The following is a 26,251-nucleotide window of genomic DNA, read 5'->3' as shown; positions in this document are numbered from 1 at the left end:
GGTTGTCTCGTACTGCACACGATTTTTTTTGAGAGATTTCAAAGGGCTTGTGTAGGTATGGCTAACAAAGAATCAAGTGAGCTGGGGAATTTACCAGCATCCCCAATGGCCCGAACGTGTGAAGAATGTCTACGGAGACCGTTACCCCCCCATTATCGGCTTGAAATATCGGCAGCTGGCCTATGTAAGTACTATTCCTCATGATATGGTTTTGAATTCAAGGTCGTTTTACTTTGGATGATCTGTACGAGTCTCACAGAATAAATTACTTTTTGTCAGGGTTTTGATGTGAATTACAATAAACAACTTCCGCCTAGATTAGTTCCAGTTCCGTCTACTTGGAGTAAAAACTATGTTATCGGTCTTTATGGTAGGATTGGACTCCAATGCTACAATCTTCAGAAGGTAAAACTAACTAACTAAGTAACTGATATCATATTAATCATCATCACTTATTCTCTAATGTCTGAATTTTTCGGTTTTGTTTGTTTTCCCGTTTTGACAGGGAACAAACTTTAAGTTTAAACGCTTGGAGAAACATAGTACCGTGCGGACTGGGTACCTCAGCTACTACATAACTTTGGAGGCAACCGATCCGGCCACTGGCTCTGTCTGCTCTTTTCAGACTCAGTTTAGCGATGCAGGACGCCGCCGCTTTTCGTTGGGGGCTAGGATTACCTGGTTTACCATAGCCTCCAGAATCAAACAAATACGTAAGATTTCTTCTTATTCAATCACGACTGTTAACTGGCCCTGCGCTTTTTAAACACACAAGTTTATGGATAACTCTTTTTTTAAAAAGTGTATTTAGAGGACTAACTGTTTTCTGACATCAGCTAACGAGCCTGTAGATGATGAATGGGAGGAGGAGGACACACCTGGAATACATGAGTTCTACAAAGTTCCAATACCCAAATGGTTTTCTGATGAAGCCTTGGAACGTGACAGTAAAAAGTATTACGTGGTAATAACATCAAATGATCTATTCATGGAGTTTTTTTGACTTGTATATGTTTCAGTTAGTAACCTAGTTTGGTTTCCTTCGCAGGTGCCAGAATCAGAGCTGCATGACAATGACTGGCTTCAACTTCTCATGGAAGTCGCCTTCTTCTCCAAAGCAGATCGTGTATGTACTTTTCTTCTTCTTTTTTTTTTTGTCCTCTCTCTCTCCCAAAGCAACAAAACTTGAAACTTGTTGTTCTCTTACACAATGTAACTGCAGTGTTTGGATGCTTACCTACCCTTGGAGCTCAACAGTGTTGTTGTGGAAACTTTGGAAGATTACACAACAGAGCCGAGTGAGAAGCTCAAAGCTGATAACGCAATCTTCTACATTAGTTACAAGTGTTGCTCTGATCCTTCAACGCCTTTGGCCGGTGATCACCGTGCCGTAGTAAGGAAAACCATGGATGGCAAACCAGGCCACATGTGTCTTGAGGTTGCTCTTACCAAAGCACAATAATGAAGAAGCGTTATTCATGTTTGCCTAGATCAAAAAATCCAGAAGCTTTTGTTTTTAAAATCTATGGTAGGAGTCAAATCTTAGTTAGCTGTCTCATACCATATGTGTTTTGGGTCAGCTTGATAGTATAAACCCTTTTTTCTTGCCTTTCAACTTATATTTGGGTAGGTTAGTCAAAAAAACGAGAAGTAAAAATAAAACAATGCTTCTTCTTTTTATTTCTAATAACAATGCTTTGTTATAGGTTTTCTTGCAACAGTATTATCTGATTTGAATCGTAACGATAACAATCACAAATGAAATACGCAAGAGGAGTTATTCTGATCTTTATATGGTATATACACAATTGGTATCTTCTCTCAGACCTTTTTTCCACCACGAGGTGAATGATGGTCGCGCCTTGGTGACACTACGGTGTCCACGCAGGTGCTTCAAGATCCTTGTCCGAGACTATTGGGGATAGGTCGCTCCAGATATTTGCTTCTTCTTTTTCAGCCCTGTCAATCAAATATCATTTACATGAAGATAAAAGAAAGAAACCAAACACTGCAGGACTACACTGAAAAGGAAAGCTTAGAGCGCCAACCTTCCACGGCTTCTCGAGCTAGCAAGAGTACAGTTAACGAGAGATGATTTACCCATAAACTCAACGCAATAACTAACCTTGTAAGGTTTCTTGGTGGAGATATAATAGGCCTTGCCAAAGATCTTGACCTTTCCCTCTGAATGGAACTGGACCTGGATCTCAACCTCGGTCTGGACACGGACCTCTGTTGTTCTTTTCTGGGAGCAGGAGATCGTGAGCCCCTGATGCAGATATCAAACCATCCCAAGAGTGTAATTTTCACTTCATTGTGTTGTGCAAAACCATGACTGTCTCCAACAGAATCTCCCTACTATTTTAATGATGATGATGATCAATCACAACCTCAAATCAACAAATAAGTTCTTGAATTCCTTTGTCAAGACACCTAAACACAGGTCATTTCAAGCCACTGGGTTGATGATACCTTTTCTCTGGGCTTCTTCCACCACCAGGTGAATGGTCGCGTCTTGGTGACTTCCTTTCATCACGAGGTGAATTGTGGCGTCTTGGTAACCAACGGTGTCCAGAATCATCAGGATCGTTGTGCTTCCCTCGACTGCTGTGGCCATCTCCGTCTTTTTCTACAACAGAAAAGAGTGCAGAACAGTTAGAAACCTTTTCAGTTGTCAAAGGGACTCGATAACTTTTTATAGAGGCTTCAAAAGTGTTCACTTACCATTGTCTTTGGAGCGTTTCAAGCCAATATATTGTCCTGGGGTGGGAGTTCTAGGGCGCTTTCTATGGGACTTGAAGATAACACAAAGTACATCAAACTCATGTAATGGACACAAACTACAAGTTACGAAAAGCCACTGAATGAATCCTAGGCTGAACTGAAGAACAGTCAACTAATAGTTGTTAGTGCCTCTTTTGACTAGTTAAGAGTTGAGGCAATAGTTGCTTTATGGTTAGTTGGATCAGATCATTTGGAACATGATCAAACTATGTTTCACTTAGTGACTGTTGCCAATATATTCAATACTTATTGCATCAGCATCAGAATCAGTAGAGCATGAATTTTTTGTTACCTTTTCGACTTTTATGTATCTGCCATCTAGTAAAGTTTTGTTGAGATACTTAATGCACCGCTCAGCATCTCTAAGACTATCCATTGTAACAAAGGCATAACCACGAGACTCACGGGTGTGCGGGTCCAGCATTAGAACGCAGGACGCAACCTGTGGTAATGAAAATCACTTAACAACATGAGTAATGATTCTATGCTTGAAAAAAAAACGCAGAGCGAAACATACTAATCAGGAAGGAGGATCAGGGTTTAGATGCTTATCACATTTCCTTGCTTGGAGAAATGTGCTTCAACATCCTTGTCAGTGACTTTTGTGGATAGGCCGGTCACGTAGAGAGTGTTACCAGGGTTTTCAATTTCAGACCTATCAATCCAAGGATCATTAGATGAACACAGAAACCAAACACTGCAGAGTGCAGACTACAAAACAATGCAGTCTCAGATGGGGAAAGAAAGCTAGAGCTAACCTTCCACGCCTCGTTGATGGGGATATAGGCCTTGGCAAAGGTCTTCTTGACCTAGACCTATTCCTCGGTATGGACCTGGATTTGGATCTAAACGTGGATATGATCAGGGACCTGAGTTGTTTCTTTCGGGGTGCAGGAGATCGTGTGCCCCTGTTGCAGAAATCAAGCAAAATACAGTACAATACTCTGCTTCCAAACAATCTCAAGATTATAATCAAATAGAAATTATAATTCACTCATAAAAAAACAAAGTAGCATAGAGAAGCTATTACATTGTAAGTTTCACATTCACTGTGTTCTGCAGCATACATAAGAGAAAAAAGACACAAAGCCATTACTGTCCCCAAACAGAATCTCTGTACTATTTAAATATAATAATGATCAATCATACAATCTAAATCAACACAGAAGTTCTTAAATGCCTTCGTCAAGAGACTTAAACAGGTCATCTCGAGCCACGAGGTTGATACCTTCTCTCGGACCTTCTCTCTGGGCTTCTTCCACGAGGAGAGTAAGACCGATCTCTTCTAGAGCTTCTTCCATGATCACGAGGTGACCTCCTTCCATGATCACGAGGTGATAAGTCGCGTCTTGGTGGTGACCTACGGTGTCCAGAATCATCACGATCGTAGTGCCTCCCTCGACTGCTACGGCTATCTCGGTCTTTTCCACAACAAAAAAAAAGATGCAGAATAGTTAGAAACCTTTTCATTCCTTAACGAACTCAATACCTTTTTAATATAGGCTTTAAGTGTTCACTTACCATTGTCTCTGGAGCTTTTTAAGCCAAGATAGTGGCCTGGGGTGGGAGTTCTCGGGCGCTTTCTTCGGGACTGAAGATAACACAAAGTACATAAAGCTCATGTAAATGGGACGCATACTTCAAGTTACAAAAAGCCACTGTACACTCAAGGAAACAAGATGAATCCTTTGACTAATAGTTGTTGATACTTGATAATGTCCTTTGATTACTTGAGAGTTGAGGGCAATTTAGTTGCTTTTGATTAGTTGATTTGGAATGACCAAGTTGTGTTCACTTAAATGTGATGTTGGGTAAGGTTGAGTATCATCTTTGATTGTTGCCAACACTTAGCTTGATGCAATATTTTTTCTGTTATTAAGTTGTTATTAAGTTAAACAAACAAAGAAATCAAACTTATCGTATAGCCACAAAAACCAGTAGAGCAAGAACTTTTGTTACCCTTTCGACAGTTATGTATCGGCCTTCTAGTACAGAATGGTTGAGATACTTAATGCACCGCTCAGCGTCCTTAACACTATCCATCGTGACAAAGGCAAAACCACGAGACTCGCGGGTGCGCGGCTCCAGCACTAGAACGCAGGACGCAACCTGTGGGAATGAAACCACTTAACAACATGAGTACTGATTGATTGTATGCTAAAAAAAGATTAATAAGGAAGGAGAATCAGAGTTTTATCACCTTTCCTTCCTTGGAGAAATAAGCTTCAAGATCCTTTTCTGTGACTCTTGTTGATAAGCCGGTCACATAGAGAGTGGTACCAGGGTTTTCAATTTCAGACCTATCAATCAAATATCATTTAGACAAAGAAAAAAGAAACCAAAATTTGCAGACTCAGATGGGGAAAGAAAGCTAGAGCTAACCTTCCACGGCTTCTTGACCTCGACCTAGAAAGAGTAGAGTAAACAAAAGATGATGATTGATTACCAATAAACTACCAAACTGTAGTGAAATAAGAAACCCATAAACTCAACGCAAGAACTAACCTTCCACGGGTTCTTGATGGAGATACATGCCTTGGTAAAGATCTTGACCTAGACCTATCTCTCGGCATGGACCTGGACCTGGACCTAGACCTAGATCTTGGTTGTTCTTTTCGGGGTGGAGGAGGAGATCGTGAGTCCCTAATGCAGAAAGGGTTACACAAATGTGTTTAGCTGTAACACTTTCTCACTTCAAATAATCATCTATCTAAGCTAAAAGACATCATCAACACAAAAAAAAATTAGATTTTTAAAAAGTCAAAATCTCCAAAACATGTTCGTCAGCTTCAGATCCTAACGAAAGTAATGCAATTCAACACTGTATGAAGGCGTGAAACAAGAAAGAGAACGACTTTATAGTGAAGAGCCATGAAAAGAAACTTGAATTGAATCTCTAACCTTTCTTCGTTGGGAGAATCCGCCTGCAAAAACAATGTAATCACCTCAATTTCAAGCAAAACGAAGATCAAGAACGAAGGTGACGATTGAATTGAGAGTAACTACAAAGCTCACCATTGCGAGAGAAGCGAGTAGAGAGAACTCTCACTCTCAGGTTGCGATCGAGACGAGAGAGAGGTGATTAGGGTTTTACTGTAAATTCAACATTTTGAATCTTTCAATCACACGATTTAGTAATTGCCTGTGGCAAGACTCACGTTTATTATGGTGCACTCCGCAACAAAATTGGTAATCAATCCGGTTTGGTCTAGCTCATTCTTTTCGCCCGGTTCGATTTAGTTTTCTTTGCATTTTCGTTTCTATACCGGAAATTGTCGTCGAATGAACAAGATGTATCTGCATATGAATTTTCTGGTTTAGTTCGGTTAAAGAGAGCCGGAAAAGAAACACAAATTATTTGATGGGAGCCTCTTTAATTAAAACAGTGGTTTCACTAATATTTGTACACTAAAATATCTGAAACTTATTAAATCCCAAAAATGATACGTACAAATTAATAGAACAAAAAAATGGCAAGTACAACCGATAGTTGTGAATTTTCGGTAAATGATTCAAATAACTTTAGTAATACAAGTAGAACAAGAATGTAAATAATAGTACATGAATCTTTATAATTATCTTGTGAAATCGTATTTTAATCTTTTCATTTTTTTTGTAAAAAAAATAATAAACGAATGTTAACAAAAACTTCATATCTATTTCATTATATACGAGTTTTGGAAGAAATCACAAAAATTTAAAAAAATTCACTTTAAAAAAAATATTTTTAAAATTATAAATTAATAATGATATAACCAACTATAAATAAAGAAGTATAATCTAATTAGTAAATATTTTTAATAAAATTAAAGTTAATATAGACAGTGGCGAACCTGCAGTAACCAAAGAAGCAAGTGCCACCGTGAAATTTTCATAATTTATTTAATATGCTTAAAATTTTAGTTATTTTTCTTAGTAAATGTTATTTTTTAGCTATATTTTTTTAAGCTTATATAAGATTTCCCCCCACCAAAAACTAATTTTACATTAGCCACTGAGTATAGATATATCAAAACATTATATATTATGAAACAACAAAAAAAATCTAAAACATTATCTATTTATAGTATTACGAAAGGAAAGAGAGAGAAAAAAAAGAGTTTGACAAAAAAAAAAGAGAGAGAAAAAAAAAGGAAAGAGTATTATTTTCGTTTTTGAAACCCCAAAGAAAAACAGTTTGACAGCAAATCACAAATACAATAAATTAAACAACACGGTTACAATGTACAACACTTTCATATCATTAGATAATACAGTAAACATTACGTAGTTAGAGTATCAGGGATAGCCTTGGAATGATCTCCAATGATCTTACCACCAACATCTGGGAAACTGTCGTAACCTGGAAGAGAGGTCACATTACCATCAATGTCTACGTGCAGAGGATACTTAATCAAGTGACCTTGAAGCTCTGAAAACTCCGAATCTATGAACTTTCTCCAGTTCCTTTCAGCGATTTCGTTAACGTTCTTGACACATTTTAGATCACCAGGCTCCACAAACTCATCTCCAGTTTTGCCTAAATGCTCTGCCCATAGTGACATCCTATACCCATACACCTATTCCGGAAAATCACATTAAAACCTCTAAAATGGGAAATTTTTAATTCATTATTTATATAATTTTGAAGTTTAAAATATAATTGCTAAAAGTTCTTTATGCGATTTCCGGTTATTATTCTTCCAGAGAGACTTGAGTTTCAGCAACACCACCATCTTGAGCATCTTAAGTTTCATAACCAGACTTGAGTTTCTACACAACTCTTAATGAATGTATTGTTGTTATTCGGGAAAATCACAAAAAGATTGTTTTTAAATAGAAATATTTATTTAGTCATTAAATAACTTTGAAGTTCAAAATATATTTAAAGTGTAAGTGACAGCCACATTTTCAAGTTTTAATGCAATTTTTCCGTAATTATTCTTCCAAGAAGATTCCAGTTTCAGAAACACCAACTTATTAAGCATCTAAAATGGTATAGATGATGAGAAGAGGGAAGGCAAACCTGGCCACGTGGGTGTTTTCCCTTGTTAGCCCATGTATGATGGGGTTGATATGCACCCATGGCTATCTCAGTATCTTTCGTGCCGGCCATAGATCTTTGGTTGATATTAGCAGATCCCATAAGTACATATTCATCATCTACTATCATTCCCTTTGCATGCACATAGATCATGAAACGCTGGAACTTATAAGAATCTGTAACCTGAAAATGCACATCGTAAAGAAACTTGTTATGCTGACTACGACTAGCAAATATATGTGTGCGTATGAATATGATATCTCTATCTGTATGCTAGATTTTGTGTGCATGAAGCAGTTCTTAGTCTTTTTAAAAACTATACCCCACTGACATTGGTTGCTGGCATGTCATCTGGAAGTTGTTCTTGTTTGCCAAGGCAGTAAAAGTTAAGGTAATCCAGAGGATGCGCATTTGACTGGTGTGACTTCAGTTCTCGTGCTATAACATCATACATCATCTGCATAGTTTGGCTCTGAAAACGAAGATATTTTTCTTAGCAAATGTATCAATGATAATCTTACAGTTAGCTAAAAGTCGTACCTGCCAATATAAAATTTCTTGCATAGGTCCCGACTTTGGGTCGCCTTCAGGCCACATTGGTATGACGACATAGACAGCAAATCTTTCTTTAGCTCTAATTTTACTAGTAATCTTCAGTGCCAACTCCATAGGAATTAGATTGTCAGCTCCTGTTCATTCAAGAAGAACCAATGATCAGGTGCGCATACAATTGAGAACAACTTTAGACTATACCCTACGCACTTTAGTTCCTAGTCTAAGAACTTTCTTCAAATATCAAAACGTACCTGCATCGTTATAATCAGGCCAAGCATAAGAAGAACCAAGAAAATACTGATTCTCGATAAATATGAAATGCTGAGCAGATCTGATTATCTGGATGTACGCAGTCTGGATACTTTTATCAACTACAAGACGCTTGTCATATTGTAGATGCTGCAGTAAATCAATAAAAAAATTTAAAATCTTAGTAGATATTTGATTGAATAAACGTGTTTGTCAAGTAACATTTGTAATAATAGCAAATAAGATGATCTACTAACCAGGGCCTCGGCCTCATTTTCACATTTTGGAAATCCTTTCACGGATCCTGAGTCGATAGAACGGAACACCTGAACATGCCAGTTCTCAGGATCATCTTCATTAGAAACATAAACCACTGGATCGTCCTCTGGAACATCTAAAACACCATCTATCCGATATTTAAACTTTGGATTTAGTATCCATGATATACGTCCTATCCGTAACAAAGAGTCATCTAGCCAGAGAGTTTTCCCCTTTAAGTTAAACTCTTTCCATCGTGTCGCTTTTCTCCACCGTTGCTCAAAGTTTATGAGAACATCATATGCCGCAGGCCCATCTAGCCTACAATGCATATCGTGCCAAGGTTGTCTTGGAGCTATGGCACCACTCTGAGGAAGTAGAAAAAGAAATACCAATCAGGATTAAGGAAATAAAATGGGCAAATCTAATAATTAGCATGTTTTTAGTTTTTTGATAAATAGTATTCAAAGAGAAAAATCTCTAAAATTTCATTTTATTAATCAATAAAAACGCTATATTACCTTTACATACTAAAACCTCAACAGCTAAATACCAAATTCTAAATTCTAATTAGTAAACCCAAGCCTAAATTAAAAAAAAAATAGAAACGGGAAAATGTATTTTAACTTTTAATTAATGTTATTTGGATGATTTTAATGATATTTTTTGAACAAAAATCTGATTTAATGATCTAAAGGTATTTCTCAGTTAAGATTTTAGCGTGTTCAAATAATCATACACTCACTGGAAATGTAGGATTGTGAAAATCATCCTTAAATACAGTGTCAAGATCGTGTAATATCCGGTGCTCAGGTGTGTCATAGCGCCCGTCACAAAGATCGATCCCTCCAATAAAAGCTGTGACTTTGCGATTACTACCAACAGCTTGAGTGTCTACAAGAACACACTTCTGATGGTGCGTGAAGAGAGTGCCAACCACCTGGTTAAGATACCAGCCATGCCAATGACATGTTAAAACAACGTTGACTAAGTCAATGACAAACGATGGCCAACGACCCAACATTGATTAGAGAGTCAAGGAAGGTATTTCCAAGACATATCTCATAAATGAACGCATAAGTCAACATCAAGGTATCATGAATATAAACTCTGAAGAGATAAGACTTGCCTGTTGTTTGAACAACCCAAGCTTATTGCTGGCATAACGAGGTGACAATATACATTTCACAGAAGAATGCTTGAAAAACTTTCTAGTCTCTTCATCATGTGTCCCCATAACTCCTGGCTGCACATAGATGACATGCCATGCATGCAATATCTTAGTACCCTATCAAAACATGAATATTCTCACCAGAACTCCAATTCTTTAAAATTTTGTACTCAGCAAGAAAGATAACAGCACACTTACTGAACTCCTATGTTAGAAACATGGGATAGAAATGAATGGGGACGGAAAACATCAAAACTAAAAATTTATAGATATACAGTATATATATATATTCTGATATTTTTTATATATTAATAAAAATATTCATAATTGAAAAGCATAAAATTTATACCAAATATTTAACATAAAACTACTTGAATATAGTATTTTTAATAATAATAATAAATGAAAAATTAATTATTTAAAAATTTATCATCAAAACTTAGTTCTATCTAGTAAAAAAAAATTTAAACTTTGACATTGATTTTGCTTGCAAGACACTACTCACCGTGCTTATCCCAAACTTATCACGAGAACTCTTATCGTCCCATACAAGTAGCAAAACTCGAACACCTTCTTCCGATTTGTATTTCAGCAACTCTCCAAGCGTCAAATCACCACCTCTTGGCAATTCCCTTGTAGGTTCCCTAACCAGCTTCACCTTGTGGAAGACAGACCAGCCAACAATGTAAATCATATGGTGAGCCTCACAAATAGCGTGACATATATCTTCCCAGCATTTCCCGTGTTGATAAACATCCCCGTTGTCCAACCGAATCTCCGGTAACATTCCGTCCATCACATGAGCGTCTTGGTAAAGCCTCACCTGACTTCCTTTCCTCAAAGGGAAGTAAGTCCCCATAACACCACCAAGCGTTTTATTAGTTTGGATTTTATCAAACGAAGTAAATTTCAAATCAATACGGAGAGCAGTTTCCTTCTTTGGCGGCTTTCCTGAGCCGCCAAGGACAGGAAACCATCCCCAAATGCGTTCTCCCGACGCGATTTGCTGAACCGGGATACGGACAGTGCCAATTGTTTGTGCACCGGAGACATCGTAGTCCTTGACTTTGAACTTGAGATAAGACAGGGGATGCGCCACGGAAACTTTAAAATGCCGGTTCCAAACAGGATCCGAAGCGTTTTTCAAAACGTGCGTCCGAGCAAGAGTCGCATGCGGGACGGACACCGTGACGTAGGGATCGCTGGTATTCCTTGGGAGGCCACGGATGTTCTCGTCGTCGTCGTCGGAACTCGCTTCGCCGTCATAGTCGTCTGTAGTAGGTTTAATACAGGAGTTGCAAGGCTTGAAGCAACGGCGCATACGTTCGGAGAAGGTATCCCTGTTAGGTAGCCTCCTCGCTTGAACAATTTTCAAATCGAGGTCGCCGTGTAGAAGGATCACATCCTCTGAGACGTTCTCGGCCATGGTTAGGAACGAAACCCTAACGAACAGGGCTTTGTCGTTGTTGTGGAGGAGCGAAATATATTTGAAAGTTTTTTTATTATTATTTTTTTTTTTGAAAAATTAGATGGATAATATTTATAATGTTTTTGGTGAATGAGAGAGGGAAGGAAGAAGGAAGACACTTAATTAACACTTTGCTTAATTAATTAGTGGGGAAATTTTACTTATACATCTTTTATGATACCACTTTTCAACTTTACCATCAATCAAAAGATATTTTCAAAAATACCACATTCATTAATGTGTAAAAGACAATATTGCCCTTAACTTATCTTCAACTCATTTCTCTCTCTCTCGTGAATCTCCGTCCGTCGTCCGTCGTCTATCGTCTCTGTTCAGATCCGCTGTTTTCCGTTCAGATCCGCCGTCTCCGTTCAGATTCGCCGTCTCTGTCCTCCAGATCCACCGTCTCTGTCCTGAACTGACATCTTCGTCCAGATTCGTCGTCTTCGTCCAGATCCACGAAGCAATCGAGATCGAGACTCAAAACTTCAAATGTTGAATCCTCAGCAAGAATCACAACCTGTAAGTATTTTTTTTGGATTTTGTTGTTTTGATCTAAGAGAAAGAGTTATCTATTAATAGTCTGATCTAAGAGAAAGATTTCTAATAGTGAACATTGAGTTTTTGAAAATTTATAACTCTTTATAAATCGAAGTTATTTAGTAATGTAATTGACATGTTCAGTTCCCGACACTCATAAAAGAAGCATATGTTCAAGCTTATATGAGAGCCACAACTCTGCCATCACACATTTTCTTTGATCTACAATGTTAATCATCAAATTCATCATTGTCTCTTGTTTTTTTTTCTAAAGTCTTATTGACCAACCATTGACATTTTTTAGTTTCTTCTTGTGTCTTAGATTGCAGAGTCTGTTTCTTTTAGCAGTGATAAAAAGTATGATATAACGCAAGTGAAGGCTCCACCTCAGCTGCAGAAAACGATGTGTTAAGTAACTCAATCAACTAAAAGACAATTTAGAAAGGCTTATAAGACAATTTATAAAGTTTGTTAAATAATTTATAAGGTTTATAAATTCTGCACAATTTTGAAGTTAACTACGAGGTATTGTGATACTTCAACAGAGCTACCAGACAAGCCAAACTGATCATCCAACGTTCAAATATAAATTATGTTGAAAATGATTTTTTTGTATTTTAGGTAAGGAGGAATTTAGTGAAATTGAGAATTCACACCTTGCGGAAGTGTTGTAGAACTAGCTAGAAAGAATAACATTCAATTTTCAGGAGAACCTTATGCAAATAAGATTATTCATGAATGGGGGTAGATCTATGGTTCACTTTCTCATATCAACCAATGGGGTTAGATCTATGATTATTGATGAATGTAAATAATTTATAAAAGGTTATAAAAAAACGTTATGAAAGCATACATTCAATTTATAAGGGTATTATATGAGTTCCATAGGTTTATAAATCAACTAAAAGAGTCTATAACATTTAGAAAGCCTTATAAAATAATTTATAATGGTTTGTATAATAATTTATAAGGGTTTATAAGGGTACGTAAATAATGTATATGGGTTTATAAAAATAATTTATTAAGTTTATACACCATTATAAATATTATAAAATGATTTATATGGGAATTTAAAATTTCTAAAGCAGTGGAGTCTTGATTGCTGTCCACATGTACCTCAGAATCTGCCATGTATCATCATCTCTTTACAAAGCCTTATAAGGATATGTAAAATTATTTGTAAGAGTTTATAAACCATTAATAAATGCATATAAAACAAGTTATAAAATCTATAAACCATTTATAAATGTTTATAAGAAAGTTATGAAAGTTTATAAATAATTTATAAGGGGTATGTATACTATTAATAGGAGTTTATAAAAACTGTATGAAAGATTATATTCAATTTATAAGAGGTATTATAAGAGTTGTATAGGTTTATAAATCAACTAAAAGAGTCTATAACCATTTAGAAAGCCTTATAAAACAATTTATAATGGTTTGTATAATAATTTATAAGGGTTTATAAGGGTATGTAAATAATGTATACGGGTTTATAAAAATAATTTATTAAGTTTATACACCATTATAAAATATTATAAAATGATTTATAAGGGAATTTAAAATTTCTGAAGCGGTGGAGTCTTGATTGCTGTCCACATGTACCTCAGAACCTGCCACGTATCATCATCTCCTTACAAATCCTTATAAAGATATGTAAAATTATTTGTAAGAGTTTATAAACCATTAATAAATGCATATAAAACAAGTTATAAAATCTATAAACCATTTATAAATGTTTATAAGAAAGTTATGAAAGTTTATAAATAATTTATAAGGGGTATGTATACTATTAATAGGAGTTTATAAAAACTTTATGAAAGATTATATTCAATTTATAAGGGATATTATAAGAGTTGTATAGGTTTATAAATCAACTAAAAGAGTCTATAACCATTTAGAAAGCCTTATAAAATAATTTATAATGGTTTGTATAATAATGTATACGGGTTTATAAAAATAATTTATAAAGTTTATACACCATTATAAAGGATTATAATAAAACAATTTATAAGGATATGTAAAATTTCTGAAGCGGTGGAGCCGTGCTTGCTGTCCACATGTGCCTTAGAGTCTGTCACGTATCATCATCTCTTTACAAAGCCTTATAAGGGTATGTAAGATTATTTGTAAGAGTATATAAACCATTAATAATGACATATAAAACAAGTTATAAGATCTATAAATCATTTATAAATGTTTATAAGAAAGTTATGAAATTTTATAAATAATTTATAAGAGGTATGTATACTATTAATAAGGGTTTATAAAAACTTTATGAAAGCCTTATAAAACAATTTATAATGGTTTGTATAATAATATATAAGGGTTTATAAGAGTATGTAAATAATTTATAAGGGTTTATAAAAATAATTTATAAAGTTTATACACCATTATAAAGGATTATAAAATAATTTATAAAAGTATGTAAAATTTCTGAAGCGGTGGAGTCTTGCTTGCTGTCCTCATGTGCCTCACAATCTGCCACGTATCATCATCTCTTTACAAAAGTATATAACTATTTATACAGGTTTATAAAACTATTTAAAAGGGTGTATTAAACTATTTACAAGAACATATAAGCTATTTATAAGTCTATTATTAAAAGTACAACTCGACGATTTATAAGTTTTTATTAAGAAGTTTTTAAAGAAGAGTTGATTGTATATGTCTGTACAAACACACATAAATGTTTGAACTTGAGAAGTCTTGTGAGGAATGCTAGGCAGAATGAGTGTAAGAAACTCAAAGTGATTTATAAGCGTTTATAAATTTATTTACAATGGCTTATAAGGTAATTTTTCTAAAATCCCTCCAAAAGATAATCAACACAAAAAAGACATATCTGGTGAAAGAGCCACGTCCTTCAACAAGGGATATATTGCTTTAACATAGTCTGAGAACATCAAGGCTTCTCCATATCTCACTCTTCTATAAAAGAAACAATCGAAACCAAACTCACTTACATGTCCAACTAATATCTTCAACTATGCAACTACTAAAAGAGAGATACAATTGTTTTAGTATAAGAGATGTCTAAAGAAGATGAGAGAGAAGAATGTACTAAGAAGCCAACTCTGCAACTTTTATAAAGCGTTATAAATACGTAATTCTTTGATAGCACAAACCACATTCTTCTTCAGAGTCTCTCTTGCCTCTTCAAACAACTCACCAACCTCGTAAATTTTCAAAATCTGAACAAAAGCCAGTCACATATTATTTCTACGCATCAGCATTCACTTCCAAAATAAGATTCAAAAATAGTATGCTTTCGTAACTCAACAAACTCATCCTTCATCTCTACTGCTTCTGTAGATATTATACACAAAACAAGACATAAAAAATAAATCTCACAAAGTATAAATAGAACGTTACACTACCAAAACACCAACGTTCCACCTCATATACTGCACATACTAAAACATTGCTAGTCAAACTACAAATAATAGCATTGTATTACCTTAAGGAAGTGAGATACTTAGATATGCATATCACCACACATATTCTCCACAACATCCTTTAAATCCAAAAGCTGACAACACACATTTGTAATTCTCTGCAACATCACCAAATCAACCAAGAGAAGAAGTAATCATGGAATAATTATACTCTTAGGTTAGTACCTTCTCATGAATTAAATAATTATATAAATCTGAAAACTATGACAATAAATCAACCAAATCAATAATTGTACTCTTACGTTAAGCTTTGTGTCTTTTGATTGCTAACAGATCAACAGTAAGATTTGAAAGGACCCAATTTATAAGATCTTATAAATTTGAGATCTGAAAACTTCACTTGAAAAACTTCGTCTTCTTTCTTAGAAACATATCGATTTTGATAAATCAAGCTAAAATTACAGAAAGAGGCAAAAATCACCATATACTATCATCTTACCTTTGTTAGTGTTTCTTAGGCGTTGGGAGAGAGATCGTCTCGTTCGTCTGAGCTTGTCGAGTCTGTCAGCTTTGCCGTAGAACTTCTCGGCATCGTCAGATCTCGCCGGAAAACTCGTTAGCGTCGTCATATCTCACCGGAAACTCATCAGCATCAGGAGAGAGATCGTCTCATTCGTGTTTCGCCAGAGAACTCATCAGCATCGTCAGATTTCACAAGAGAGCTCGTCTTCGTTGTCAAAGCTCGCCGGAAAACTCGTCAGAATCACCGGATCTCGTCGGATTGATTATCGGATAGTGGAGAAGAAGATAATAGTTGTAGTTTTAATTAGATAGGGGTATAATTTTATTTTGCCTATTAAAATTTTAATGGTAAAATTGGTTAAGGTATTAATGAAAAGTGGTACATTGAAAGTGGTATTTGTGGCAATTCCCCTTAATTAGTTCACAATAATTTTCTTACATTAATTCGTTTATAGATAAAAACTAAAATAATGGTGAGCTTGAGAATGATGATCGGGTCTGCTTTGTGTGGATAATTTAGTTTATTAAATTATTAGAATTAGTAATAATAAAAACTAGAAAATAGAATAATACATCTATGGTAAAAAAAAAAGAATTTAATGTGTTTCATGTGAAAACATGAAAATTTATAAATACAAAAAGGAAAGTTTTTCACTCTGGCAGTGTGGTAGCCAGTCCACTCTTTAGCACTAAGTGCGTTTTTCATGAAGCCGACCGGATCAGCCGATAGAATTTTTTCAAAATTTCTTAGTATTATATATTAACCAGGAGATCTAGAACATGAAGAAAATTATATTTAAAGAATCCGATAAGTTCCAGTAATTATCCTTTAATGGCAAATTAAACAAGAAACGAATCGAATAAAACTCCTTCGACATTATTCCGGAACTCTTTCTCTAAAATCCACATTGGAAAATCCAGTTGTTGAAACACATGGCAATCAAAACTTTTGTCGGAACCAAGTATTCTCGATTCGAAACCTACTCCACGAAGAAACAGTAACATAAAAATCCTTACACATGTATCACAACAGAACGTTTAACATGTTTTTACTTTATGAAATCCAACAAAGCAACAACTCAAAAACCATACTAAAAAGCTAAAAGTTTATGACGATTTTGTTCATATTGTTTCCTTTTATGGGTAAGTTTAGAAAAATATACAAATCACGACAAAGTTATCCACAGGAAATGACTTTGAAACGGTTTCTTGCTTTTTCTTAGCATCCCCCTGCTGATCCTGGTTACACCAAATAACATGTGGCTCGGTTTGTGAGCTTGTAGGAATTCTAAAATCAATGGTTCCAAGAGATTTTAGACGTTACCTAAAACTTTGAATGTCTCTCATTCAAGGGTTTCTAAAATTAGTTACTTGAGTTACTATCAGTTTAACATTATTATAAACTAGATAGTTGGCTTTCACAACTACATGAGCGTGAAATTTTAATAAAGAGATTTCGTTAATTTAAAAGAGATTAAGATTTTGCTCAAGAAAAAAAGAGACTAAGAGGTTTTGTTATTTTAAAATATGAGTAACACTCTGTGAAAACAATAAAATAAAATACTCAACTAAAACAAGCGAGGGTGGTCGGAGCTGTTTTCTTCATATATGCCGTACGTTGAATTACGTTTATGTGGGCGGGGTGATGTAATTCAGTATTGTTTTTTTTTATTTTCTTTTGAAACTTTTAATAATTTGTATAAGTTTACAAAAAAATAAATAAAAATAACGTTTACATTGTTATGTATTTTTTTGATAGAAGCAACAATAAGTTAGTTCTTCGATCAAAGGCTTGCATTATAATTAACCTTAGGGATATAAATATATATTTATCTATTTAATAAAATATTTTGGTCATTTTAATTTTTACAGTCTGACATAAATTTTTTTTTATTGCTATCTTAGGATATTTCTCTTTATCAAATAGAAAAATATCCACCGTATGGATCAGAGGCGTGTCTACGGTGTATTCAAAAAGGCATTCGCTTTAGGCCTCCGATTAATATGATTTTTTTTAGGGCCCCAAAATTTAAAATAATTTATAATCTAATGATTTAGACTTATTTTTTAAAAACTCTTTCCACATAGTACACTAACCAACCTTCTGAATTCATGTATTTTTTTTCTTATATGACGTAATATATCATAAACTTATTCTTTTACAGCGTTATATTTGTATATTTGGTAAAAGCGATATATCATATTACAAAATTGTTTTTATTATAGTTGTAATAAGTTTATTTTTAAAATTTGCCTTAGGCCCCTAAGACTCTTCGCACGGTACTGGTATGGATTATTAAAATCTAGTAATTTTTTTAATATCACACCTCTAGTAAGTAATTGCCTGTGGCAATACTCACGTTTCTTATGGTGCACTACGCATCGAAAATGAGAATCAACTCGGATTTTAATGTTTTGTCTGGCTCGTCCTTCTCGCTCGGTTTGGTTTTCCCTGCTTTCAAGTTTCAGTACAGGAAATCATTTTCAAATTAACTTTTTTTTTTTGGGCAAACTTCGAATAAACTTAATTAAAACAAAAAAAAGTACGGGAAAAAATCACACCAGCATGAATCTGGATCTTATATTATTTTGCCACGATAGTCCACAATAAACCAACACATTTTGATTTTGAATTAAACATTACGTTATTAGAGGATGAGGGAGAGGCCCATGGAAAGAGCTCCACTGATCTTTACATTAAAGAACAAGTATTGTCGATTCAAAATCTAATCAATTAAGAGACATAAATATAAAAAAAACTGTTAAATATGTTTTAAGTTTCTGAAATCCAACAAGACAAGAACTCAACAACCAGACAGAAAAGACCAAAGACTATGATGTTCATATTGTTCTCTTTTGGATCCATGATGGGTAGCTTTATGAAAAAGTTTAGAACAATTTATACAAAGCACGACAGAGAGGAACTACTTAGAAAGAAAACTGTCACAAAGGAGACGACTTTGAAACGGTTTCTTCGTTCTATCTCACAGCATCATCCACTGCTGCTTCTGGTTACAAGAAATAACATGTGATGGCTCCGGTTTGTGAGCAAGCTACTATTGAGTTCTAAATCCAATGGTTCCAAGAGATTTAAACGTTACCTACACGTTTGAATTCCTTTCAAGGGTTGCTTTTATCATCCTTGCTGGCATCTTTTCCAGTCTTGTCATTTTTATCACCCTCATGTGGTGTATACTGACCGGTGGATGAGGGTGAATAACCAGGAAGTGTTGGTGAGTAACCTGCGCTTGGGCTGTAGTCAGGGCTTGCTCCTGAGCTGTATGGGCTGAGACAGATTTCAACAGAAAGAACAACAACTCAGTTACACTTTTGCAGAATCCAAATGCAAAAGAAAATGTAGTTGGTGAAGTTATTCTAAATGTCATCGACGCACACAACAGAAAATCTATGGACTGAGACAGATTCAACAATAAGAAACAATTTCTTTGCAGAACCCAAATGCCAAAGAAAATGTAGTTGGTGAAGTTAGTCTAAATGACAGCGATGCATACAACAGATTCAAGTGGGTAAAAACCGAACCTGCTGGGACTGTATGTTGGACTTGATGGTGAATACGATGGAGATGTGGGTGAGTACGATGGTGATGTAGGGCTGCAGAGTAAATTTTTTTATGAATAGTTAACAAAATAAAGAAACGACAAGGGATTATAACAGCTTCACAGTGGTAGAAAAAAAACACTACAGAGCAGATTACTACTGACCTGTAGTTTGGAGATGTAGGACTGTAAGGGCTAGCTGGTGATAGTCTTGCATTGCTAGGAGAGTAAGCCAGAGATGGACTGTATTTAGCAGACTGAGGGTTGTAGCTTGGAGACGTCGGACCGTAACTAGGAGACGTTGGACTGTAGCTTGGAGATGTAGGGCTGTACCCAGGAGATGTAGGGCTGTATGCAGGTGAAGTAGGACTGTAAGAAGGAGATGTTGGACTGTAGGATGGTGAAGTAGGGCTGTAAGAAGGCGATGTCGGACTGTAAGATGGTGAAGTTGGACTGTAAGATGGAGAGGTAGGGCTGTATGCAGGTGACGTTGGGCTGTATGCAGGAGAAGTTGGACTGTAAGCAGGTGAAGTTGGACTGTAACTCGGGGATGTTGGGCTGTAGCTTGGAGACGTTGGACTGTAGCTTGGAGACGTTGGGCTGTAGCTAGGAGACGTTGGGCTGTAGCTAGGGGAGGTGGGAGAATATGAAGGACTTGTTGGAGAATAAGCAGGGCTAGTTGGGCTATAGCCAGGAGAACTAGGACTGTACGTGGGAGAAGTGGGACTATAGCCAGGAGAAGTCGGACTGTATCCAGGTGAAGTCGGACTGTAACCAGGAGAAGTAGGACTGTAACCAGGAGAAGATGGGCTGTAGCCTGGAGATGAAGAAGGAGAAAACGCCATTCCACCAACATATGGAGAAAACTGAGCATCTGACATTGGAGACAACCGCATATTTGGACTCAGGAGGTAGTTTGGGGACATCATGCTTTCATGATAAGGAGTTCCAGACATTGGTGAGCGAGCAGGAGTCATTCCAAACTCCAGTCCATCCATATAGCTAGGGAGCTGAAGTTCAATTGCATTCTTCAGCATCTCATCATTCAGATAGAGTTCGCAGTCTCCTGTTCCAATAGGTGCAAGCTGGCCGAGCATAATATTTTCCGTAACACCACGCAAGCAGTCTGTCTCAGCATAAGCTGCAGCATCCAGCAGAATATCGACCGTTTCTTCAAATGAGCACCTCATCAGAGGCCCAGTATCATTTCTGTTGATACCATGTCGAGTGATCGCCATCAGATGACCTCGATAGGTCATTGTATCACACAATATGGCAAGATGGCGGTAATTCACATAAGAGCCATCAAAGGATATCACAACTCGAAGCTCATCCAACAAAGCACGACGAACTGCTTCAATTCCAAGAACTTCAATAATCTCAATCAAGTGATTGCTTGTTGTCCTCTTTGGATCCACATCTTCGTGGCACATAACAGCCAGTAAATTAACGCCTTCCGTATCTAACATCCACTCCTCCGATGTCTTAAATCCTTCATCCTCATCAAACTTGCTTTTTCTAACCTGCTTAATGAACACCTTGTTGATGTCTGGAATGCCCCTGAGCGCCATTTCTGTCAGCATGTTGCTCTCAATCTTTTTAAGGAAAACATCATCTTCAGCTGATTCATCTTGCGCTTCTCCTTTGGCTCCCTCGTCATTCATAATCCGGATCCGAAGGATCAGTTTCTCCGCATTGTCATCATTAAATATGCAGGTCAGGTCATCATCAAACTCCAGGTTGATCTTCTCTGCTATATCTGCCATACTCAACTTCTTGTCAACCATCATTTCACGATTCAACTCAATACGAAGTAGCCAAGGAGATATTTTATCTGGAGAGACATCTTCATCTGGCATTTCATAGTAGGACCTCACAAATTCAAAATCTTCTTCGATAATGGTACTCATCGGATCCGGGTCATACCAAACCTCCGTGGCTTGAGTGACACTCCTGAGAGTAGTATACTCCAAAGCGCACTGAACAGTTTTAGCCCCCTCTTTTGATTTGCTAGCTTCTGGTGTAAGATAGACAGATAGGGAAGGTGTTTTAATCCTTTTAGCGACGTTAATAATCTCTCGCAGCCTGGGAACACCGAGTGTAACATTCTTCGCACTGACACCAGCATAATGGAAAGTATTCAAAGTCATCTGCGTAGCAGGCTCTCCAATTGACTGAGCAGCAACACAACCGATCATTTCCCCGGGAGCTACAAGCGACTGTAAGAACCTTGATTCTATCTCACCAATAACCCACTCAAAAGCCTCACGGCTGAGCTTGTATTCCTCCAAAACCCTTTTACTAGCAAGAGTGCTTCGAAGCAAAATGTTGAAGAACAGTGTGGCATTTTTCTGTGCTTCTACACTCAATCCATCTTCACCAGGAACAACCAACAGCCTCTCCTGTAATTTATCAACTGCATCAACAATCTCAACAGGGTGCATATCCGAAATCTTGCGCAAGTCAATCTTGAAAGTCTTCTGTGCATTCCAGATATGCCTCTTGATGTTCACAGGCAATGGCCAAGTGCTATCACCATTTGTAGCAATTTCAGTCCCGAGTTGAAATCTATCGGCCTCGAGCTTCTGATATTCTGCATCAAATACATCACGCAACTCCCTGATCCCTTTCAAGTCCTCAAGATGTTCATCACTTAGGTATGTAGGATTCCAGTTCTCGTCGTCAATCTCGTACTTGAACGTCCTATCAAACTCTGCTTTCTTCATTTTCAAGGAATCCAGCTTCTGAGATTCTATCCACACAGCATCCATACCATCTTCCCCATAGAGAAACTGAATGACATCACCCAACGAGTTTCTGACTGTCCCATCATACTTGACCATAATATCCTCCATAGCCTTGACCAATCGCCTCTGAATGTATCCAGTTTCTGATGTCTTCACGGCAGTATCAATAAGACCTTCCCTTCCTCCCATGGCATGGAAAAAGAACTCTTGAGGAGTCAGCCCACGCAAGTATGAATTCTCGACAAACCCACGACTTTCAGGACCATAGTCATCTTTGGTGAAATGCGGTAACGTCCGGCCATCAAATCCAAATGGGATCCGCTTCCCTTCCACATTTTGCTGACCAACACACGCTGTCATCTGAGAAATATTGATGAAACTTCCTTTGGATCCTGCTGTCACCATGGCCTTCAGGTTATTGGTTTCTGCTAAACTCTTTTGAGCACTACTTCCAGCATCGTCACGAGCTTTATTCAAAACCTACAAGAGCAGTTTATGAGTCAGAATACGTAAGAAACTCAGTGACACTGATACGTTTAGGTTATCAAACGTTGTAAATGACAAAGATCAATAAAGAAGAGCGCTTATGATTAACGAAATACAGAGATCTTTGTTACAATTCTCTCTTCCTCTCGCTAACAAATCTCAACCTCTCTCATAGACAAAGGATAAAGTAACTAAACCATGATTATTCCTAATGAACTACGGTTACTTGCTTTTAGCTTAATAAGGAGTCATTCATATCAGACACGCACCAAATGAAAATTATTATCAAGACATTAACGTACCTGGTTAACTCTGTTCTCAAAAGTCTCTGTCATAGTTCGCCCCGGTTCAGGATCTAATTTCTTTTCCTGGAACTGACGGATAAGGTCTTTCACGGCGGTTTTTGCACAAGAAATAGTCTCATTAATTTTCTCCATTGTTTGCGAATCAGCAATAGTATCACCGATTCCAATGGTAAAACCATTCTGCAGAAGCCAGTAGTTGACCAGCCATTGAGTATGACCGAGGAACTTCCTAGCTGCATCAGGACCAACCTCTTCCCTATAAACCAAGAAAAGAAAAATGTAAACAAACCACGATCAACACTGCAATATCTTGATGTTAATTTTTTCGTGTCAAGTGAACAGGATGCAGCAACTTACCAAATAACATGAACGAGACTCCCATTACCGGTACCAAGGGTCTTTTTGCAGAGAGTTCCGGCAAGAAGTTCTCCTCTTTCAATTCTCACTTGGGTATCCCCTGGCGTTATGTATCCAGTCTCTGCATCTGAGTGCCAAGCAGAGTACCTGAACAGATTTATCTGCTTTGGTATGATAAGATTGAAGACTTGTTTGCCAGTCCAAAGAGGTCGTGGCTTCAGAATTGTAGGAGCTGGAACTTTCCCATCGAAGTCTTGCCACCACATAAGCGTATTCATGAATACATCCTGTACATGGAAAAGATATCAGCAGAGGAATTAGGTTACTTTTAATTAACACAGAGAGAACTACAGCAAGTAATCGCTAAAGAAATGATTACCTTCTCAATAAAGGTATCTCTTTTTGTGATTTTACGGCATCCTAGAAGGGTATCCTGCACAATACCCATCACAGGCCGATTTGCCTGAGGAGAGACTATACATTTAGGAACCATCATCAGCTCCAACACCTCGGCTCTGGTCTCGAATGACTGTGGTACGTGCATGTTCATCTCATCCCCATCGAAATCAGCATTGTAAGGAGAGGTGACAGACAAATTCAGACGGAAGGTGGAATATGGCATGATCCTAATCCTGTGACCCATGATAGACATTTTGTGCAGACTTGGTTGACGATTGAAAAGAACAAAATCGCCATCAATTAAGTGCCTCTCCACTTTGTATCCAAGTTCCAAATGATGATCACTGCTCTTCTTAAGGTACCGAAGATCTAGTCTCTGGCCATCATCTCGAATGATATATTTCGCCCCAGTCTTGCCAGGTGGAGGATGTGGTCCATAATCAACAAGCTCCTTCAATCTGCCAATGAAATATTGTCAACAAAACATGGAGGAAGACTCTCTTTATATAAAATAAACGCCAAACATACTAACCTCTCAATGTTGTATGGAGTAACTGTTTCTGGGTATGTGAGATTCAGGGCAATACTCCACGGTACACCAAGTTCATCGATGTTTATTGTTGGATCTGGTGTAATAACAGTACGTGCCGAGAAATCCACACGTTTTCCCATCAAATTTCCCCTGATCCTGCCTTCCTTTGCCTTCAGCCTACTACAAATTGATTTAATAGGCCTCCCTGATTTTTGAGTAGCTCTTGGCTGTCCAGGCAGCTCATTATCAAAATAGGTTGCTATATGAAACTGCAGGAGTTGTGTGAACTCTGAAATAATGTGAGCTGGGGCTCCGTTCTTTTCCTGTCTTTTCAAGTTCTCGTTGTGCCGAATAATCATAGCTAGCTGATGAGTCAAGTCATCCTGCATCAACAAGAAGCATGAACAAGGCGACACACAATCAGTTGGCATAGTCAAAAATGAAGATAATATTTTCCCGTCAGACTAAATCTGCACTAGGAGCTAAGCAACTTTTTTATTCCGTAAAGAAAAGCCAGACTTGCCTCACTCCTGGAAGTGGCATCCATCATAACAGATGGTCTAACAGGGGGTGGAGGAATAGGAAGGACTTCTAGAATCATCCAGTCAGGCCGAGCATACTTAGGGTTGAACCCTAAGAGCTGACAATCCTCATCACTAATCCTCTTTAAAACACTCAAAACCTGCAAGAATTTCACATGCCATCAGATTACCCCCAAACATGAACGGATATGGTACATTAGAATGGAAAGAAAAGAGACGAACCCTGTCAGCACCAAGTGTTTGTTTCCTTTCTGCAGGCTCGGGAAGCTGGTCTATCTCATCGTTTTTCTTCTTTGTAACCTTAAACTCTGCAATCATCTTCATTCCCTCAATAGTGATCTTAGGTTGCGTTGCACCACATCCACCACGGCTTTTCTTCACAGGCTCGTCTGTGTCTTGGGTCTGAACATCATCAATGTCATCACCACCTTCACACTTGGTCTTGTTTTTGCAAGCATCCAGAATCTTCTTAAGCCTATTCTTGGGATTCTTAATCTTCATGGCTTGCTTAAACTTATGCTCATCCTTCACGAAAAAAAAACAAACAAATTGGATTAAAAATATAAAGTCCCAATCTATCCTCCCTCTCTAAGAATCATAATCACATTGACATTCATTCGTTCACACCTCATCAGCTAGGATCTTGGAGCAGTTGAAGCAAACACAACGCATGATACTCAACACAGTCTTCATGAAACCAACGTGATACATAGGCTTAGCGAGCTCAAGATGCCCAAAATGCCCAGGGCACTCGGCCATGTTAGCCATACACGTCTCACACTTCACCTTCCTATCAATCGTTCCAAGCCGAGTATCACTCAACCCTCCCACCTTAGGTTTTCCCTTCTCCGTGGTCTCACTATGCTCCACGTGTATAACAGACATTTGCCTCTGCAAAACAAAAAGCCATTAGAGTCAATCGATCAAGATATACGATTGAGCAATAAGCTAGAGAAAGGAGGATTACGATCTCATCGGGGCTGAGAATCCCAAACTGGACCACACGGACTTTGGAGACCTCGGCCGGAGAGAACGGGAACCGCGTATCCATGGCGGCGGAGCTCCGATCAAAGACGGATTCGAAAGAATCGAGAACCCTAGAACGTGGATTGAAAGAGGAGGATTCAAATTGAAATTAAACCCCAATTGGTGTTTCCCTTTCTTTCAAATGAGTAAGTTAACAGTCTACTTGAGCTAATTTTTTTTTTTTCGTTTGGTTTTTTTTTGGAGACGACCAGATCTGGATTTCTCTCGTCTCTTCGCGATGAGAGGAACGAGCAAAGAGGGAATTCGATGCCCTAAGCTCTGTATTTATAGAGAAATCGTCCCAGAAGAGTCGGTTTTAATGGGCCGTAAAT

General features: G+C 37.2%; 4 protein-coding genes and 1 pseudogene across 8 annotated transcripts; 1 reads left to right on the top strand and 4 right to left on the bottom strand.

The window, feature by feature from the left end:
* Nucleotides 1-42: 42 nt before the first annotated feature.
* On the top strand, nt 43-1,709 carry LOC106361288 (annotated as a pseudogene).
* On the bottom strand, nt 1,652-3,530 carry LOC106361291 (serine/arginine-rich splicing factor SR45a). 2 transcript variants are annotated; one of them, XM_048737815.1, is made up of 5 exons: nt 3,077-3,530; nt 2,725-2,794; nt 2,473-2,629; nt 2,101-2,358; nt 1,652-1,959 (listed from the first exon to the last, which is right to left on the bottom strand). In XM_048737815.1, exons 1-4 carry the CDS (start codon nt 3,206-3,208, stop codon nt 2,307-2,309), a joined length of 411 nt encoding a protein of 136 aa, XP_048593772.1. In that variant the 5' UTR covers nt 3,209-3,530; the 3' UTR covers nt 1,652-1,959; nt 2,101-2,306. The 2 variants fall into 2 exon arrangements, with proteins under 2 accessions (XP_048593772.1, XP_048593771.1); XM_048737814.1 differs by having other exon boundaries at nt 2,126-2,358.
* A 222-nt stretch (nt 3,531-3,752) lies between these two features.
* LOC106361290 (serine/arginine-rich splicing factor SR45a) lies at nt 3,753-5,881 on the bottom strand. 2 transcript variants are annotated; one of them, XM_048737812.1, is made up of 8 exons: nt 5,800-5,881; nt 5,686-5,708; nt 5,290-5,427; nt 5,167-5,190; nt 4,985-5,084; nt 4,744-4,893; nt 4,306-4,375; nt 3,753-4,205 (listed from the first exon to the last, which is right to left on the bottom strand). In XM_048737812.1, the coding sequence occupies exons 1-8, from the start codon at nt 5,800-5,802 to the stop codon at nt 3,988-3,990; spliced, it is 726 nt and encodes a 241-aa protein (XP_048593769.1). In that variant the 5' UTR covers nt 5,803-5,881; the 3' UTR covers nt 3,753-3,987. The 2 variants fall into 2 exon arrangements, with proteins under 2 accessions (XP_048593769.1, XP_048593770.1); XM_048737813.1 differs by having other exon boundaries at nt 5,290-5,499; nt 5,800-5,845.
* A 1,032-nt stretch (nt 5,882-6,913) lies between these two features.
* On the bottom strand, nt 6,914-11,570 carry LOC106361292 (phospholipase D delta-like). 2 transcript variants are annotated; one of them, XM_048737809.1, is made up of 9 exons: nt 10,546-11,570; nt 9,999-10,115; nt 9,615-9,809; nt 8,869-9,237; nt 8,614-8,761; nt 8,348-8,496; nt 8,130-8,279; nt 7,790-7,990; nt 6,914-7,343 (listed from the first exon to the last, which is right to left on the bottom strand). In XM_048737809.1, exons 1-9 carry the CDS (start codon nt 11,464-11,466, stop codon nt 7,047-7,049), a joined length of 2,547 nt encoding a protein of 848 aa, XP_048593766.1. In that variant the 5' UTR covers nt 11,467-11,570; the 3' UTR covers nt 6,914-7,046. The 2 variants fall into 2 exon arrangements, with proteins under 2 accessions (XP_048593766.1, XP_048593767.1); XM_048737810.1 differs by having other exon boundaries at nt 8,139-8,279.
* Nucleotides 11,571-18,723: 7,153 nt separating this feature from the next.
* LOC106361294 (DNA-directed RNA polymerase II subunit RPB1) lies at nt 18,724-26,187 on the bottom strand. Of its 2 annotated transcripts, XM_048737785.1 has the most exons (12): nt 25,861-26,187; nt 25,521-25,784; nt 25,116-25,418; nt 24,875-25,033; nt 24,352-24,734; nt 23,800-24,277; nt 23,421-23,707; nt 23,061-23,319; nt 19,691-22,752; nt 19,509-19,580; nt 19,070-19,254; nt 18,724-18,976 (listed from the first exon to the last, which is right to left on the bottom strand). In XM_048737785.1, exons 1-11 carry the CDS (start codon nt 25,942-25,944, stop codon nt 19,089-19,091), a joined length of 5,517 nt encoding a protein of 1,838 aa, XP_048593742.1. In that variant the 5' UTR covers nt 25,945-26,187; the 3' UTR covers nt 18,724-18,976; nt 19,070-19,088. The 2 variants fall into 2 exon arrangements, with proteins under 2 accessions (XP_048593742.1, XP_048593743.1); XM_048737786.1 differs by lacking the exon at nt 19,509-19,580.
* Between the last annotated feature and the right edge of the window lie 64 nt (nt 26,188-26,251).

Source organism: Brassica napus, chromosome A8, assembly GCF_020379485.1.
Source record: "Brassica napus cultivar Da-Ae chromosome A8, Da-Ae, whole genome shotgun sequence".
NCBI lineage: Eukaryota > Viridiplantae > Streptophyta > Magnoliopsida > Brassicales > Brassicaceae > Brassica > Brassica napus.
This window is presented reverse-complemented; position numbering and strand designations above follow the sequence as displayed.